Source organism: Pseudopodoces humilis, chromosome 5 (genome assembly GCF_049639895.1).
Source record: "Pseudopodoces humilis isolate 2021_Gansu_Grassland_sample_001 chromosome 5, ASM4963989v1, whole genome shotgun sequence".
Taxonomy (NCBI): Eukaryota; Metazoa; Chordata; class Aves; order Passeriformes; family Paridae; genus Pseudopodoces; species Pseudopodoces humilis.
The window spans coordinates 41,318,071-41,336,670 of record NC_142204.1 but is presented as its reverse complement, the minus strand read 5'-3'; the positions used below and the strand labels follow the sequence as shown (position 1 = coordinate 41,336,670).

At 40.5% G+C, this 18,600-nt stretch overlaps 1 protein-coding gene across 1 annotated transcript in view; it reads right to left on the bottom strand.

The window, feature by feature from the left end:
• The window catches only part of PPM1H (protein phosphatase, Mg2+/Mn2+ dependent 1H), a 122,859-nt gene that overhangs the window by 19,156 nt on the left and 85,103 nt on the right, over positions 1-18,600 (bottom strand). The window contains exons 5-6 of the mRNA XM_005519313.3: positions 17,500-17,584; positions 10,421-10,539 (exon numbers count right to left, since the gene is read on the bottom strand). Of these exons, the coding sequence (XP_005519370.1) occupies positions 10,421-10,539; positions 17,500-17,584 (204 nt within the window). The remainder of the gene's footprint in view (positions 1-10,420; positions 10,540-17,499; positions 17,585-18,600) is intronic.

Here is an 18,600-nt window from a genome sequence, read left to right as displayed (position 1 = left end):
TCTCAAATGAGCTGCTGATGTTGCTATTGCCTGAAAAATTACCATCACTTAAAAATCAATGCTCGGAACTGCAACCACAGCAGTCTCAGATACACTGAAAAGCAACCTGAGACACTCTGGAAAAGTACCTATATCCTGCATTACTAGAGAAACAGAATTAACAATATACTAGTATGTGGTTTGCTGCAAGAGAAGCATGAAGCACAGCTTTTCAGCTAACAACTCAGTAATTGCACTGGGGAGATGGAAAGAAGATATGAAGTTCATTCTAATATATGCCCTGCAAAACCTCCTGTATTTTGTATGTGGATTTATTTCACACAGGCTACAACCTTCTGGACTATTTATCTTAATTTTATGTAATAAAGTTGCATTTATACTGTCATGCACTGTATATAAAGATATAATATGGCAGCAGATATATCAAACACTGACATACAGAGAACCTGAGGGGGTGACTTGGCTCTTTTAGTGCCAGCATGGCCTTACTCAGCCCCCTGCATAATTCAGCCCAGCTCACTGCTTTAACAACACAGTGTTGCAACCCTCCCCTCTCCCTGTCCTGCTTGTCCACATCCCAGGAGGTTTTGGTGGCCACCAGGGGATAACAAGGAAGGTTTTAAAGACAAGGCAATGCTACTGCTTCCAGCTCTGAATAAGCCTAAAGCTTGTTAAGTGCTTCTGCCACGTAAGCCTCTATTTTTCCAAATGGAAAAACAGGGGGAGCAGTTGGGAGTAGAACAGGCAAGCTCATGCCCAGCTAGATCTAGCTGCATTTTTTTCAGTTAACTTTGTTTCTTCTTTTCATTTCAAAAGAATTATGAAATGCTACTGCTGTCCAAAAATACTGAACTAGGTCTTGACATATGTACCACCCACAAAGTTACATTTGGACTCAGGATCAACATTTTGAAAAACCGGGCCAAATCGCACCAGGAGCCAAAAGAGATGTCTGAACAAAAGAACTAGGACTGACATGATGTTACTCATATGCTAACTGAAATCTGCTCTAAATGCACGGTGAAAAAACAAACAGGAGCTACTAAATGCACAACACAATCTACAGAAGTTTCTTGGAGTGCTGGGGTCATTAGCAGTGCTTTAGCACTTTTTAAATAAAAGATTATCAAAGTTACCTGCATATTTCTGGGTCAGAGCTTGAAAAACCAGTCAGCTCCCATATGCAAATTTCAGAGCCCAAATCCTAGATAAAATCTTACATGTGTTATGAGTTCCTCTGCCATATAAGTTGTTCTTAAAATTTGCCTTCTGAAAGCACATACAAATGCATATAAGAGTAGAAGTTGATGACTAAAACCAAAATCCGCATTCCATTTTCTTTCATGGCAAACTGTGTAAGATTACTGGTCATGAAAAGTATTGCATTGGCATCCCCAGGCACAACAGATGGTGTTGAAAACACAACCTACCCTGACCTGGAAGGTTCAGTTCTGTGCATGACAGGGGAATCCAGACTCTGTGCTCTGCTTTTTCATGGCACTTGGCTTTGGAAAGTTTATGTTTTACATCTCTGCTTGTGACACCTAATAGTAAACTGAGAATTAAACCTAAGGAAGAGCAAAGAAAATCATCATCAAAGGGCTTTAGCTTGAAGCATAGAATAAACCTACTTGTGGCAATCAACCAAGAGAACATACTTCTGCTTCATAAAAGTCCTAGTCCACACTGAGTACAACGCTAAAGGCATCTCTGAGACAGGTTCATAGATTTCGTGTATTTCTAGCACTGTTTTGCTACCACTTTCAAAAACCCCCAAACCTAGGGCCATCCATACACCCTCCACCTGCCCCAACTCTCCCCCTCACCCAAAATAACCCAGCTCACAACAAAACTACCCCAGCTATCCAAATAACTTCCTTCTCAACCTCAACTTTCTTTGGTTATACCAACAGAAAATCATGTTTTAATCTTTAAGCAACGCACAGCTTGACAGAAACTCTTTCCTTTCCCCCCCCCCCCCCCCCAAGTAATCAAGCTCACCCTTTGGGTAACAGAGCTTAAACCACCAGTCCAAAAGCAACTAATCATCTGTACTGTCTCTTCAACTACAGGCATCTAACCAGTGTAAGTACATACTTAATATCAAGAAGAAAAGATGTGTAGTGCAGGTTAGGCACAGAGCCACTGAAAATTATACAATTTATGTCTCAACTCAGCCATTATCTTAAAAAATGTCCTTACACTTGTGCTTCTGCAGAGTCAGGATCTCTAAATCCAGACAGCACTGTCTGATACTAAGTACCCTCTAGATAGGCTAGCTCTAATGTTCAGTGTCACAGTATTTTTCCCCTATTGCTCATCTGACACACAGTTTGATGAAACAAAATTACAGTAAACAAAGATAATTAAGGCACACAAACTATAGCAATGTTTGTTAAGAGAAAAGATGATGGCAAAGCCAAATCAAAGACCGATGCACATGCACATGGGCACAAAATAGTTTTTAGGGAAAGATCTACCTTAACCAAGATACTCTCATAGGGCTTCTTTCAAGTAAAGAGGAAAACATACAAGTTTTAAAACACTCATTATTCACAGAAAAGTCAGAAACACCTTCTTATGAACCTGGAAGTGTATAATGTTTCATTTTGCAAATCCTAGTTCTGTCTACTGATCTACAAATTTAAAAAAATAAAGTCTCTCAGCATGACTTGTACACATCTGTCATCTCTGGCTTGGTCCAATCACACTAATACATGAGCCTTGGACCTCCAGGGAGCCTTCACTGCTGTGTACAGTCCTAAGATGGAGTCTGGACTTTAGAGAGCACCAACACCACATATTCCCATTGAAGTAATTCCTAAACAAAACAAACTATCCATTTTGACCAGCCCAGTTTAAAGACTCGAGCACCAGAGTCTTTTCAGGCACTTCCTGGAATGCAGCTGACTTCTTAGTCCATTCACCTCTACTGGAGCATTAAAAGAAAGTGGTAGAAGACAAGTCAGGGAGAGGATTGTCAAGCATCTCAAGCATTTAGAGATGTCCTTGCCCACAAAAAAATAGATCAGGAAAAAAAATTAATGAAGATATTTAAAAGCAGTGGCTGTGAGGGACAGAGCAAGAATATTCCAAGTGCTTTCATTCACTGCTTGTGACCTGTTGAGCTTTGTTACTACTGAGTGACAAAACCTGGGTGCAGACACTGAAGCTGCACATCAAGCAGGTTCATCTTCTGCAACAGCCTCAGCAGGCTAAGTCTTTCTTTTTTGTCCCCAGTGGACCTGTTGCCTTGACCACTTCTTAAAAGTTATTCTATCTCTTCTACTCTTAAAAGACAAACAGGAAGGCTTGTCAGCAATTTACTCTGGAGATAGAGGGGTAAAGGAAGTGGCCTGTTGACACTCTATGGGCTGATAGACTGGAGTGCACTGTGATGGAAAACAAATGCAAAACATTTGTAAATTTGTATTTTGCTGTATTTCTTGTTAAAAAGTTGTCGTGAGGCAGATGAGAAAAAGGCCGCATGTTAAACTCACAGTGCCTGCTCCACATTTGCTAGCTGGGATCCTCTGGAAGCAAAAGAGATTGAGGTTAAGGAGGAATCAGAAAGCAAATTCTTCTGGGAAAGTCTTCTTTACTGCAGGATGGTGGAGGCAGTGAGACACAGCAAGCAGAGACCTCACCATTCCACAGCAGTACTGGAAACTCGTCCAAGGAGCAAGAGGCCTCCTTTCAGCCAGAAGCAGAGCCATAAATCAATCTTTGATAACAAGGGAAAGAAAGAGAACTTCTATGGAGCCAGCCGAGGTGATGTAAAATTTGTGCAGAGGGGGAAGCCAGAGAAAGCATGAGTGTGGAAAGAGACTTCACCTTATCAGGAAGAAGGGCTGTTTTTGCTTGGATTTTCAGATTGAACATTACCTCATTCTAGTTTAGTTTCCTTCTGAAAAAGCACACGGGGATTCTTTTGTTTGCCCTGGCATATGTGGCACCTGATTCTATGCCAAGGCGAAGCCCAAGTAGAGATGCACAGCCATGCAGGGACAGACCTAAGATGCACTGCTTCAAGAAGGAGATGGTCTTGCAGGACATGACTCAGACCAACCTCATTCTTATCACTCATTTGGCCCCAGAGAGGCCATTTACATAGAGTTTTACTTCAGACTTAAGCTTTCTCTTATGTTGCAGCAGTATTGCTTTCCTGTTTCTGCTTTCTCCTGCCCCAAAGACTCTGGCTCAGCTCCCGTGGCATGTGCACACTTGGGGAAAGAGCCATTTATCATCGTCAGGAGATGTACTGTACACAGCAGGTCAGCTCTCACCTCCTGCTGCTCCTGCAGTGAGGGCTGCAAATCTTGAAAAGATGCATAACATGCACATTGCAAACAGCCATTCATCATTGCAGAGCTGTGCCCCAGACACCCAGGCACAGCCCAGCAAGCTGCTCAAGCTGTGTGCACCAATAGGGTACGTCCCCTCCCGCTCCCCGCCACCTTGCAGCGAGAAACAAAAGCACAGACACAGAAAGCAAGGCAGGTGACTGCAGATGACGGTTTCTGCTGCAAAAATGATATCCTCTCTCTCTCCTCCAGAATGGCCCAGTGCTGCAAAGGTGCCTCATAATCGTTAAATTATGAAAATGTAAGTTGCTGGAAGGAAATTAGTATCAGGCATGACTGGGGAAAAGGTTGCTTTCTTGTGAAGTAATTATGAAATTAAAATTTGATCTCTCCCTGGCGATTGTACAAAGGATACGGCTGAGGTCTCAAACACAACAATACAGCCAGGATTTCAGCAGAAGAAACACAGAATGTTTCAGTAGGCAAAAAAGCTCAATTAAAAAAAAAAAAAAACGGGGGAAAAGATGACTTTTTGTAGATTACATGATTTTGGTTAAAAGATGAAATCAAGCAGGTTAGAGCACAGGGTTTGCGGACTTCCAATTACTTCTTACAAGTTCGAATCAAGCTGTTAGGAAATGCAGCTTATCTGAATAAGACTAATAATACTAAGCTAATTAGACCCACAGGCATTAGCCAGCAGATAAATTCAGGCCAAAAAGAGGGACACTGTCACTTTAAATACTGCCTTGGGATCGGTGGAAAAGCTAATGAGGAGTGTCAGTTGGGGCTGTTTTATTAGGTGGTTCTCTAGAGACTATAGCCTGAGGTTTCTGTAGCAGGGCTTCTGTGCTTGATTCAATAAATCAATTTATATTACAGGAGGGTGCAGCACAGGTGCCAGCTCCATAAAGCATTTCTGTGGCATTTCTCAGTCTGCTAAGGCACTCCTTGGGCAGGCTACCTGAATGTGCTGTCAAAGGACATTGAGCGCAGCAATAAAGAGTAAGATAGCAGCCACATTGGCAATATTTGTTCAAATCAGCTCAGACATTACCAAGCAAAACATGTACATTGGCTCTCACTGGGGTATTCTGGATCCCCAATAAGTGATTAATGAGAGCCTGGTTTTTGTGAGCTGGAGTCTGAACCGCAGACGGCAAGGCGAGCTGCACAATGAAAGCAAAAGGCATCCATCCCAAACAAAATAAAATGGCTTGAAAAGTGAAGTTGCTTTTTTAATCAGATGCTTAGAAGCTGAAAGACATTCCCTGTTGGAAAGAAAAGGGCGAGCGCAGAGCAGGCTGGCAGCTTTCCAGGCAGTGGACAATATTGACTCTAGAATAAAATGGGTTTTGCTTAGTGCTTGCCTCAGGGCATCAGCCTCCCTGCTTTGGAATAAATCACGCGGGCAGGCGATTCCCTGCACGGGCTGACCCTCGGGGGCTGACCCCATGTGCCACAGCACCCCCTCACCAGACACATGGACACGGTGCTGGCAAGGGCTCCACTGCTGCTGCAAAGTTGGCGCACTCAGAGACAGTGCCCAATTTCCCCACAGCCGCCTTGGGCTTCTGCCCATGGTATGTGGTGGGCACTACATGGCCTCAAACCAGTTCTGATGGGGTGCAGCTCAGCTCTGCCTCTCCTGGAGGGCAAGGAAAGCAACTAACAAATAGGTCAAAAATTGTACTTATTATCTAGGTCTCTTTTGCCATGCTAATATAAAGTCAAAAAGTTGAAGTTGTGATCTGGAAACAAGCCTTTAAAGAACTCCAATGCAAGCAATTTAAAAGCCACTGTTTTTGTTCCAAGGAGAAGCAAAGAATTAATTTTGAAACCACCAAAGTTGATGCCAACTGGTAGCGCCTTCTGGATGCCTTCGGTTAAGCACAGTGCAGTACAGCTCCTCCAGCCCCACAGAAGGTTGAGAGGGGAACTCTGGAAGGAGCCATAGTGAAGGATATAGGCAGTCAGGAATCCAAGTCTGGGAAGGTTCTAGGATATAGTCAAAGCAAAGTATTTCAAAATTGTTCACACTGGATGTAAACATGAAGGAAGTCTAACCAACTATGTCTTAACTTTAAATAAAAGCCAGAGACAGGGAACATTAATTACGTGCAGTCCTTTAAAGGAGCAGCTATCGCCAGGCCTGCTGTTTTCCCCCTCATATTTCCACTTCAGTTTACTCACTCCCCTTTTTTAGCACTGACCATTCTGCTTACATGGCCTCTGAGTCTTTTCTGATGCTTTTGTTGCCAGGACTTGTCAAAACCACCAGGACACCTCTCTCCAATATAAGTCTACCCTCTGCAAGGCATGGGCTTGAAAACTCCAGCCCAGAGACCCAGCTGTGAAAGACTGTCAGTAACACAGATATCTGCCAGCAAATTATAGCTCAAGACAGCTCAAAACCTTGTTCAGCAGGACACACCGCTCTTAAGATGCCTTGCCAGCTACGCTACACCTTTTGCAATCATTGTTCAATCACAACACACATGGGGCAAGGGTGCAGGAAGGGCAGTTCATGGTCAGCTCCCAGCAGTGTGGGATTTATTTTACATATATTTAATAGAGAATGATTTCTCACTGCAATTGCCACTGAAAAAAAAGGAGAAAGGGAGCAAGCTGGAGCAAGAAGGGAAAGGATGGTCTCAAAGCAGTTACAGGCAGCCTGGACTAGTGATGCGGTACACATTGCTGGATCAGTGGTTGTCCTAATGCTGTGGGGAAACTTGGCAGCTGTACTACCACTGTGGGCTGTGGAGACAAAGCCAGTGTGGAAACTTCACATGAAAAAAAAAAAAAAAGAAAAAGAAAAAGCAGAAAGAAAAAATAAAGGGCCAAATACATTATAACAGACCCAAAGACAATAATCTTTTGTAATCCAAACAAGCTGGGCAAGCCAAGGCATTGTTGAGAATCTGAAAAGCTCCAGAGCAAAGAAGGATAAAAACTAAGAAAAAAAAGTCATATACAGCTTCTAATAGAAAACACAAAAAGTATATTGAATTGTAAAATAAAACAGTTTATTTTCCTGAGGAAACATCAAAGCAGAAAGTGTTCTACATTCTCTCATTAAAGGATTAAGTAATTAAGTCTAAGAGTAGCTGTTTCTTCCTAGTATCACCTGCACCTCTCTACATGTATGTATAACTGTCAACAAACAGTGAAGTTAGTGACCAAAAAACAATTCAGACAATTGATCATCTGCATTGTATGTGATAAAAGTTCAGCAGCATTTTAGTGTATCAAGCTCTGGCTGGCCAAAGCGCCATCTGACATTTTCTAGAAAAGGAATATATATGCTAATTTATTCTCCATGATAGATAGTATCCTTAGAAACAAATGCAAAACAGACATGTCCTCAGCCACAGTGTCCTGATGCATCTGTTGAATCCAGGAATAAGAAAGGGAAGAAAATAGAAGCAAAACCGTTGAAGTGGAAAACAGCCGCTAAGAAACCTCTGCCACCTCAACGTGTCACCTCTGAGGGCCCACCAAACTGGAAATCTAATGTCTTGTCCACAATCACAACCATTAAAATTGACCCAGACTTTTAGATAAACAGAAACGGATTGCTTCTCCTCTACCTAGGGGATCACTGCACACAATTCAATGGATAACAAACACCTTGGGCCAAACCTTGCAGAAAGAAATAGATCATTATTTAGAAGGGCTCTGTTTTACACAAATGTATGGCAATAGAGCAATTTCCTCGGCATTTTATTGTCCCGAGGCAACCAAATAAAGAGGTAACTGATGCACTACTTGTGCAATATGGAGCAGCTGAAAGATTCCAATTCTTTTATTAGGACAAAAATGTAGGCCCCATTTTTCACTTCCATCCAGAAGTCAAAAGGAACAACAGGGAGAGGTAGCCTCATCACAGTCTCCACATGCTTCTGCTTGGCACAGACCACCTTTTTCTGGGACAATACTGTGATGAATTCGGACTTGAATTTTCAAGTCACAGTTCAAGCATTTATTGCAGAATAACTGCTTACGGCTAAGCATATTTGTACTGAACTGGTGACAATTTTTGCATTGACCATATTAGAATCTCTAACTGGATCAACGTGTGTCCTAGACTTCAGGAAATTCAGAAAAATCAACTGGAAAATAACTGTCTTCTCCTCCCTGCTATACCCTAGAGCTAATAGAGTTCACAAGTCAGTACTGAAAAGCAACACATTGAATCAAATCTGCCAGTTTGACTTCTACCTTACTCATTATTCTACATTTAGAGCTTTTGTTCCTTTTTCTAATGCCAAATAGTATTAACTATGTAATAACCATTTTGGATAAGGTAAAGTGCTATGCACACGTTCACAAGTGAGGTAGAAACTAATATACAGAATTATCTCTTAACTTTTAAACTGTCCATTGCCATACAATTCTCAACATTCTGTTGGTGATTTGGACTGGAAAAAAATATTGTAGTAAGCAAAACTTCCACTGAGTTTTTTTACATTTCATTTGGAACCTCCAATGTGCATAAATTGAAATTTTTTCCTCTTCATGCTTTACTTTGTTCATTTATTAATACCAAATTTGATCTCAGTGACGCCCATTTGTGTTAATCACTTAGTTCTTTGCAGTACCTCATGGTCATTCTTGTTTAATAGGAAAAGAGCTGTGGTGTCACCTGCCAATGCTGCAACTTCAACCATTCCAATCTCATTTCCTTTCCAGACCACTAACCAACCAGGGAAATGCAAAACAACTCCCATGAACCTGAAGAAACCCTCTCTGCCTTCCAGCCACGATGACAGAAATCTGTTCTTGCCCTCCTCTCAGGAAGTTCCTGGCCTATGATACTTCTGTAGCTCTCCCCCACATGTTTTTCCTCCCAACAGGCATGATGATTTTTCACATCTTGAAAAAGTGCTTTTGGAAGTCTACATGAAACCATTCTTTACTGGTGCCTCCAGAGACATCTGGGAGTTCAACAAAAAACCCCTCCTTCTGCAGAAATTGGGAGAGTGTCTCATGATCTTCCAAATGTTTTGCTGTCTAAGTCCTCAGTTGATCCAGTATTCTCATTCTGTTCCTATTCTTTTGCTCATGCCTGTAGCCTTTTTAAAATGTGAAGTCATCATTCTCAGGGTGAAACTGCATATTCTACTAGCAGCTGTTCAAGATGGCAGACAATGACGGTTATTCTCAGATTTACATGTTCTACACAAACACTTCAGATTATTTTAAACTTAGATCATTATTCTGCCATTAAAACATCATTATATTTATGGTCCATAAAGCATAGAACAAAGCAAAAATTATGTAGAGCTGTAGTTGTATGTGAGCATCCAGGCTTCCAAACCTAAAATAGGCTTTCTTTTTAACCCCTCTGTTCTTTTTCTTCCTGAAAAGACGTTTAATACAGACACTAAAACATAAATGTCCTGGAAATGAAGACCATTTGCATATATTGGGTTTTTGCCTTTATAGGTCATGCACAGAACTCAAAACAGCAAAGATTAGGATTTCTCCAAGGAGCCTATTGAACCAACAAAAAACAATGAAGACAGTTAACCAGAAACAAAAAAATCCACATCAGTCTTTTTGTCTTCACTTCTTTAATTCATGCTGTTCATTCAAGCCTTTTCATTTTAGGCTGGTTGTGTTCAGATAGGCCCATGTGTAAAACAATTCCTCAAGGGATATCCTAACTAAGGGCCAGCTGCAGTAGAGTAGGGAAGGCAGCTCTTCACTTCTGCAAGCTTTCCTCGGCATGTGAAAGCATGATGGCCCAATGTCTTGGTTTAAAAGACAAATGTCTCACCCTCTGATCCAGAATTTATAAAAAGCTACTTCCAAGACAGAAAAATTGTTTCGCTTTCAGAAAGATCACCTGGCACATCTTTGCCATTATATTTTTTTTTTTTTTCCGCTTTAAGTACTCACACGTTAAAATGAACTCTCTGGAGGGAGGTCGACTTATTTAAAACATTATCTTCTAGAAGAAAGATACACCTGGAAGAAGGAAGTGCCTTTTCTTTTAGTACGCAGGGCTACATCTCCTTGTTTGATGTACCTAGTTTAATCAAACATAGGTACAAAGCAAGTATTGGCTAGGGGAGAAGGCTGACCTGCTGAGAAGGACACATTCTTACCAGCCAGTCATGTTGAAGTCACGGTACAGCATCCTCTTTCCAACTTCCTTGCGCTGCACCCTCCGTGGAAACTCTAAATGTGTAAATTCATTTCCCAGCAAATGGGGCTGCATGTAAGCCTGCGGGCAGAAATCAAACCACAGATACCACATAAAACAAGACATCATCTATTTTTAATGAGGTAGTATTACCATCCCTTCTTGGTCCCTTCCCACACAAATTCCACCCACTCCTCTAACCTTTCTTTTTAAATAAGGAAGATGATGTGCTCCATTTCAACAAACAATGCACATACACCATTTCTGCCCCTGCCTGATATCCAGCAGAAGCCTTATAGGGAGCAGTCCTCTTGCCCTCAAAATCCTTCATTTCTTCTCCCAGCTCCTCAAGATTTGGGATCTCTAAATTACACTTCATCCATTAACCCTGAAGGAGTTTGCAGAGCTATGTAAAACTGAACACATGCCCTTTTGTAAGTCAGCAAGAGAGAGAAGAATGATCAAATACAAAGCCATGGACAGACTTGGAGGGGTGAGTGTGCAGTGAAGCTCCAGCTTTTTGACTCCCTGTTCAGCTATGCCAACAACACAGAAAACCTAACATTGCTACCACACTTTAATTGTAACCACCTCGAGAAAAATGCACCCCATCACACAACACTGCAAATGAACACAAGCTACAGAGCAATTTATTTTCTTGTTTTTGAAAAACTACATCCTTCATGCAAAACAGACTTTTAGAAAAGCAGCAACAGTTTTGCGTCACAACTGCAACTAAGGTCTTTGATGGTTTTAATGTTCAAACACTCCTCATGTCCTTTCTGGTGCATTGCTCTGCAGATCCTGGGAGGCCTCTTTGCCAGAGTTGTGCCTCTGGCTGATGTTCTCCAAAGCTGGCCACAGTTGAGAGCATCGCCAGGCTCTTCATCCACTGTGTAAATTTTTGGATTGAATTTATACACAGATCACTTGACATGATAGGTTAATCCTAAACATATTCTATTTCTTCCTTCTGAAATAAATCTCAATCCTTTTTCTTTAGTACTCAAATAAACAAACCTTTCTCTCTTCCCCTGAAAAACTACACTGTAAGCAAGCTCTTATGAAAGACACAGTCAAATTGGTAGGGAACTGAAAAAAAGTTGCATTTCTTAACCTTTTCGCAGATAACTTTTTTTCCTTATCCAGCCAGTTAAGGCAATAAAGTCTGTCTTATCTTCAGCAGCAGCTGCCATCAAGGGAGATGAAATGAGCTGGGGTTTAGTTTGTGTTTATGTCATAAATCTAGTGCTCATCAAAGGTAAGCAGGAGGAAGCACTGGAAGCCCTTATTGATCTGCCTGGCATCTGTCATGCAGATAGTTCACAATAAAATATTTCCTGCATTTAAGAGTTGAGCTTGCTCCCACTCAATTTAATAGCAGCTCTATCAGGCTCAGCACATCACCATGCTAACTTCCTATCAGCTTGTCCCTGTTCCCATCACCAGACATCCTTCCAGAAAACACCTCAAGCTTGGTTGGAACAGGACTGAGGAAGGTTGCTGTGTGTAGCCAACAAGATTGGATTCTGCTTTCAAGAGGTGGCTTTCAAGTGCACAAATGATCTTCACATCGTGATCTCTTCCTGGAACAGGAACTCCATCAAATTCTTTCTGGTTACAGTTAAGGGAATAACATGTTTTTTCCTTCAGTCTACAGTCAACCAAGGTCCCCTTCTCCACCCAAATATCGTTGCCCTCTAATTGGATCCCTTCTTCTCATTACAGAAATGGTTGAGAAGCACTAGTGACTTTTGAGAAGTTCAGCAGTATTCTGTCCACATGAGGCTTTTCATACTTCCAGAACTCTGGAACTTCTTCATTTAAAAGTGCATGTAAACTTTTTATTTTATTTATTTTCATTCCAGTTGCAAAAAAGATGGAGAATTCCTAATGATTTAATGTATCACAACATATGAATGATATTTGTTCTTTGTATGATAACAAAGAGCTGGATTGGTTTTAGTATTTTTAAAATTTTTTCTAGCCTATGATATCGTAAACAATGAAGTCAGTCCTTATTGTAAGTGCAATTCAGACCACTTTTAAAAATGCACAGCCTATCTTGATTAAAACATTACAAACCACTATCAGCTAAATACTGTCACCTACCTACAAAACAAGGTCATACATAAAGAAAAAAAAACATCATACCTGATATCAAAATGAAGTTATCTAACCTTCAGGCTGTGAGACTACTAGTCTGAATAAGAGGTCCAGAAGAAAAACATTACAGGCTTTTAGTATTTTCACTTAAAAACAAGAATTTCCTTTATTGAAAAGGTAAAGCAATCAGGAGAGAATGCACTGCATAAAGATTTACTCAGATGGAAAGTCTGAGGTCATAACTGAAATAAGATTAATAAAGCTGGCACAGTTACCAGTGGACTGCTAATGTTCAAATAAGACTTCTCTTCCACAGCCAAGCCTCAACACTTGATTTACAATCCAGTGATCTTAACTTGATTCTAATATTTTTGGCGTCAGTGAAACAGAGGGAAAAGAGCAATTTGGAAGTGTCTGGTGTCTGTGATCCAAATTTTTATGTGAAGAAATGGGGATTTTCACTGTGCTTTGCTTTATATTTTAATTTTCCGTATTTTTTACTATTTTTTTAAACAGTTATTTTTGATGCTTCACTGGTAATTCTACACAAAGAAGAATGTTCTACTGTAGAATTCATCTGCAACTTCCAGTTGGGTTTGTTGAGAACTGTTCTCCATGTACAAGGCTTGAGTCTTCTCTCCACCTCAACAAAACCATGCTGAGCAGCAGAACCAGAAAATAAATAAAAAGCAACAGTTCAAAAATCTGCAGATCTTTCTATATACAAGCATGAAATCCCCTCAAGTGATCAAACAAACAAACAAATAAAAAAAGGTAAGCAAACTGACTACCAGAATTTTACCTGTGATGACATTTTCAATGTATTTTCCATTTTCAAATTTGTTTAGTCTTGATTTGCAAGAACCTCAGATCAGAAACACCATTCAAGAGAACCTGACATTTAACAAACAGCGTGGTTATCAAACACTTCCTATATCCTTACAAGGTATTTTCAGACAACACTGTTATTCTGTGTTATGGAACTGGAACATTTTTCATATTTTCTCTTTCAGAAGCTGTTAGAGCTTTTGGGCATAAATCTGGCATAGTATGCCTTGTGTGTTTTTGGCACTTGGCCATTTTATGGTGTGTTTTGTGGCTGGATGCATTGCATTCAAAATCAGTTGTTTAAAATGGAGTTCAGTCAAAGAAATGTTAGTCACGGTTGTTTAAAAAGGGCATTTACTTCCTGCTGTGTTTCCTGGTGATTAGAAAAGCAAACATGAAATTATGATAAACCTAGACTTACATACTAGCATGGCAGTTAATTAGGTGGCAGGAAACACTGCATGTATCTTATCTGTACCTCAGTAAGGTCTGCACTGCCTTTTCCAGCTCCTTCATTAGGCACTGCACTGGATAGTCACTGACACTAGTGCTTTCACTGCAATCTGTGCTATTCTCAGATTTGCTGCTTTCCCCTACACCAACTATATCTTACAAGTTTATACTTTTATCATATTGTGCCCTTTTCTCCAAAAGAATATTCTACTATATGGGACTACTACTCACAACAGCATGCACAACCCAACACACCCATAAGGTCTGCAAATGACTCAGCCATTGTCATATGGACACATTTAAACCAAAGGGAGATTAAAATTAAAGAATGTGGTGGTAAAACGAAGGAGAAGACTAGAAGCCAAATCAATCTCTTGACTGGTCTCTCATCTTGTGAAAGGCTAGGACTCCTTTCATGGAACCACAGGTCTCTTTTACCACAGCATCATCCACTGCGTCAGATGGCTGGAGTAATCCTATTCTGGGCGCTACAGGGAGCCAAAAACTGTAAGAGAATTACATCTTGACTGTCTTGTAATCAAAGTGCTGACTGGACATTTAGGAGATCTAGGTGCATCTTCTCTTCAGGCTCAGGTTCTGCAGGCATCCTTCAGCAGGTGAGTGAGTTAGTGTCACTTTTATCCTCACCTGAGCAACAAAATATGAATATATCCCCTTTGAGCCCATGACTATGTGGGCTCTTGAACCTTTGCTTGAATGGTGGTAAACACAAAGAGTACCCATGGTCACTGCCACTGGTGGCTACACAGCCTCTACTAGCAGTGACACCTGCACTGGTAGCAGTGGTGCATCATTTCTGGTGAACTTTTGAGCAGCTGTTTGGCTGCACACATGAAGATGCTACAAATACCACATTGACCACATGACATCTTGAAAGTACAGCAAGTAATATAAATACACCCATCTGCAGTATGCCCAATTCCCATTCATTTGAAACACATTTTTCCAATAAGTAAAAAAATATCCTATTTACTGTTGCAATTTAGACTATCATGATTGAAATTAATAGTCTCCTCAAAAGATGAAAGAAAAACTGCTTCTGGCTGTCACTGCCTGCACAACTGCTGAATGTACCAGAGCATTTCCCAGTAAATACTCCTGCTACAGTGCTAAAAACAAGAGAGACACAGAAATTCAGAAGAAAAGGAGGCTTTCAAATGCTCACTAGTGGAAGGGAAGCAACATGGTCCACTGAACTGCTACAGAAGGCCAAAGGACCAAGGGAATACTGGTGCAAAGCTTTCACATATTACATCTTAAGAAGTGCTCTCTGACTGAAGGATTGACTGCCTCCTGCAATATTCTCACAAGTTGCCTGACACAGAAGTCTGTCTCTGCCATATAGCCTGCCTGCAGTCTGCAGCTGGATGCTGCCCTGCCACTGCCCTCCTATGGAGTGATGACCAGGTTCAGAGCTGCTCTGAAGTCAGAGCGACTGGATAGCCAACTTGCTCTTTTCAGGTTTCCATGCCAGAGGCCTACTGCCAAGGCCGTTCTTGGAGGCATGGCAATAAACCTTCCAGGACAGGGAACACATTTGCTTCCCTTCTCTCTCAGTTACTCAATCAGTATTAGCTGAAGCACAGTTTTGTCTAAGATTGGAGGACTTCATATAAAGATACTCACATGACCTGAACTACTCACTATCCCATGGATTTCTTTCCACACAGAAATTAAGGCTCAGAAAATAAAGCCTAAAAGAATATCCTGTGTGACTGAAGCAATCAACAGGCACTAAAGGCAGAGGGAAGCTCCTGCTGCACAGGCAACAGCCTGCAGGCTGTAAATCCATACCCTCCCTTTGCTTCTACAGTAACTTCCTCATAGTGAACAGTATCTCTGCATTTACCAAGTAAAATATTAATGCTAAACTGATTAAGGGATTTTCTTCCTTTTGTGCAGGAAGAGCAGTGCAACATATTTGAAACAAAAACTCAGCTTTAACTGCAAATAAGAAAATAGACTCCATGTAAATAACTTTCAGACAGAACAACAGATGAGAACATGAGGACGGATAAGTGAGGAATTATTTGGGATCTAATTAGAAAGACAGATGAAAACTTTGGAGTGTAATGCTTATGCCAACCTTGCAAGAAATTTGGGGTCAACTTTTTGTTTTTTAAACACAAGAATAAAAATCTTACTTCGGGAATGTTGTGTTTGAAATTATCTGTAATTTTGTTTCACGCTCTTGCTGTCTTGCATATATTCTCTTTGAACATGATAGCCATAGACCTGGCATATTTGTTACATACAGAATTAAAACAGACAAACAAAGGTAAAGGAATTTTCCACAGGAAACAGCAGAAATGCTTTTCTGATCAGCTACTGGTTTCAGATTTAAGCCAGAAAGGACATCAAAAAAGAAAAACAAAACTTGTAGGCAATGTTTTATCTCATATTTCCTACAGAAGTAGCAGACTCCCTAGATGCTAAAGATATCTTTTATTTTAGAGGCAAACAAATTATTTTAAATGTAACTGAACCGTAAATATTTATTAGGCCTCTTTTCCATTTGATTCTCTGAATATAAATAGTCCCAAAGCAGTATTTTCTCTGAAATTTTCAACTTCAAGCCAATGAATCTGACTGAAAAAAAATTAAATGTGACAATTGAGGAAACACAATTTTTTCATTAAAACCTTTCAAACACTGGCGTTTTGTCTAGTTTCAAATCACAGTGCTTGGTCTACGTTGAAAATAAAAGACAACTTAAGACCTGGGAACATCACTAACCTTGGCCTGCCCATCTTGAGTCAGGCAAGGCTAAGAGTGAGCCTGCCTTGGCTGAAGCTTAAATTTCTAAAAGGAAAAAGCAGAACAGAAGAAGCACAAAGGAAATCTCTCAGCCATGTTAGGAATGACATTTTGACAAGCAACTAATCGACTTCAACCAACTGATCTGTCCATTGATTAAAACCTTAAAAAGTAACAGGATAGTTTGTATGAAAAATAACACCATACATTTTGACTTATATTACTCAGGCAGCTTATCAGCCAACACAGCTTGGTCTATAAAGCATGCTATGTGTCTCCAGCTAGTCACCCTGTCCCAGCTTTATGGGTGCTGCTACAGTAAATAAAACTAATCTTTGATCACCCATCCTATCCTGCAGCTACTAATGTTCATTGAGACCACCTCCAAGTTGGATATCTTTCTCCTGATGGAGATACTGTTATACTGTGATACGGCATACTGTTAGAGTAAATTAATCAAACTCTGCAATATCATTCACATACAAAGAGCGGCCTGTGGTATTTTATACTGTCACACAGAAAGCACTGGGATGGATTAAATACATCTGTGGCTCATTAGCTCTATGACTGAGCTTTCAAAATCCAACACCAGTGCACTGCTGAAGGGTCTGGAGCCATACAATATACACAAGCACAGCCATGCTAATCAATGGCCTTTGCTGAAGAGGTAATACTCCTTTTATTGACATTTGCACCACCAGGATTTTCTCCACATTTGCTGATGGCTTAAAGACATACATGATCAGTCACTGGTGTTCACTGGACATGTCATCCTTCACTGAGCCACAGTAACTCAGCAGCATTTCTCTGAGCCTTTCACATTACTGGGCAATGCTTGTCATCAGCAGCACCTGATTTGGTCCTCAGGTCTCTTACCAGATATTGAAGTCGCTGGCGTTCAGTCTCTGGAGTGAATTCTGAAGACATTGGAATGACTTCACCATTTCGGATTATTATAGCTCTGTAAAAGTAATAAAACATCATCACCACAGGAAGAAAAAAAAAGCAAAAAACCCACAGAAAACCATGGGGTACAGTCACACTCTTATTCTCTTCAGAATCATAGTCAAAGCCATTTCTTTTCTACTGAGGTTGACAGCAGAACAGGGTAATTCCTGCCCTGCATCCTATCCTTTAGGCTGGGTAACAAAGTATACTCGTACAAGCCAAGTTCATTTTAGAGCTCACAAAAACATCCAAGCAACAAAGGCAAGAGTTATTTCAATTGATGTCTGCAGGGCATCTTTATTAAGTGAAATGCAGACACCCAGAGGAGATGCTGCAGAATCACTGATTGTAGGGTTTTTTATTATTTTATTTATTAAAACTCTTCTTACAGGTTTTAGTATGAGTTGTGGCTGATGCTGTCTAAACTACTGCCTTCAAATGACTCATCCAAGCACTTTCCAATTATTAGTTGGTCATATGTCATGTCAGAACATTTCTACTCCAACAGTAAATGGAAATAGCAAAGCAAATCCTATTTAACACAAATTTAACTAGTTACCTGCTGAAAGATGGCAGGTAATGGAATGACTGTAGATTAGCCAGAAGATTTCATACAATTCTGCAAATGGCAGAGAGAACATTTTCTCAAATACCTGCCTGTTGTCTCTTAACAATTTGATTTGATGCACACAAAATATGGTCCAATTTTTCCCTGGTATAATGCCACTGGCTGGAAGGCAAGTCACAGGAGGGAAGAGTTTACCCAATATTTTTACTGCATTCTACATTCATGTATTCACTCATGGAACTGTGTTTCTTTATCTTTCCATTACTTATCTCTCTGTAAGTAGAGCAATGCCCGGCACTTTTGATAAGCTATGTATCATTCCAAAGACTTTAATGTTCCTGTTGTGGAACTGTTTCTCAGCCATCAGTAGATTAATTCAGTGTTTGGATAACAGCAGTGTACCAGCTCTCCTCTTGAATTTAGACAGAATTTGGTGTAGCTAAATAAAGTATTTGCCACTT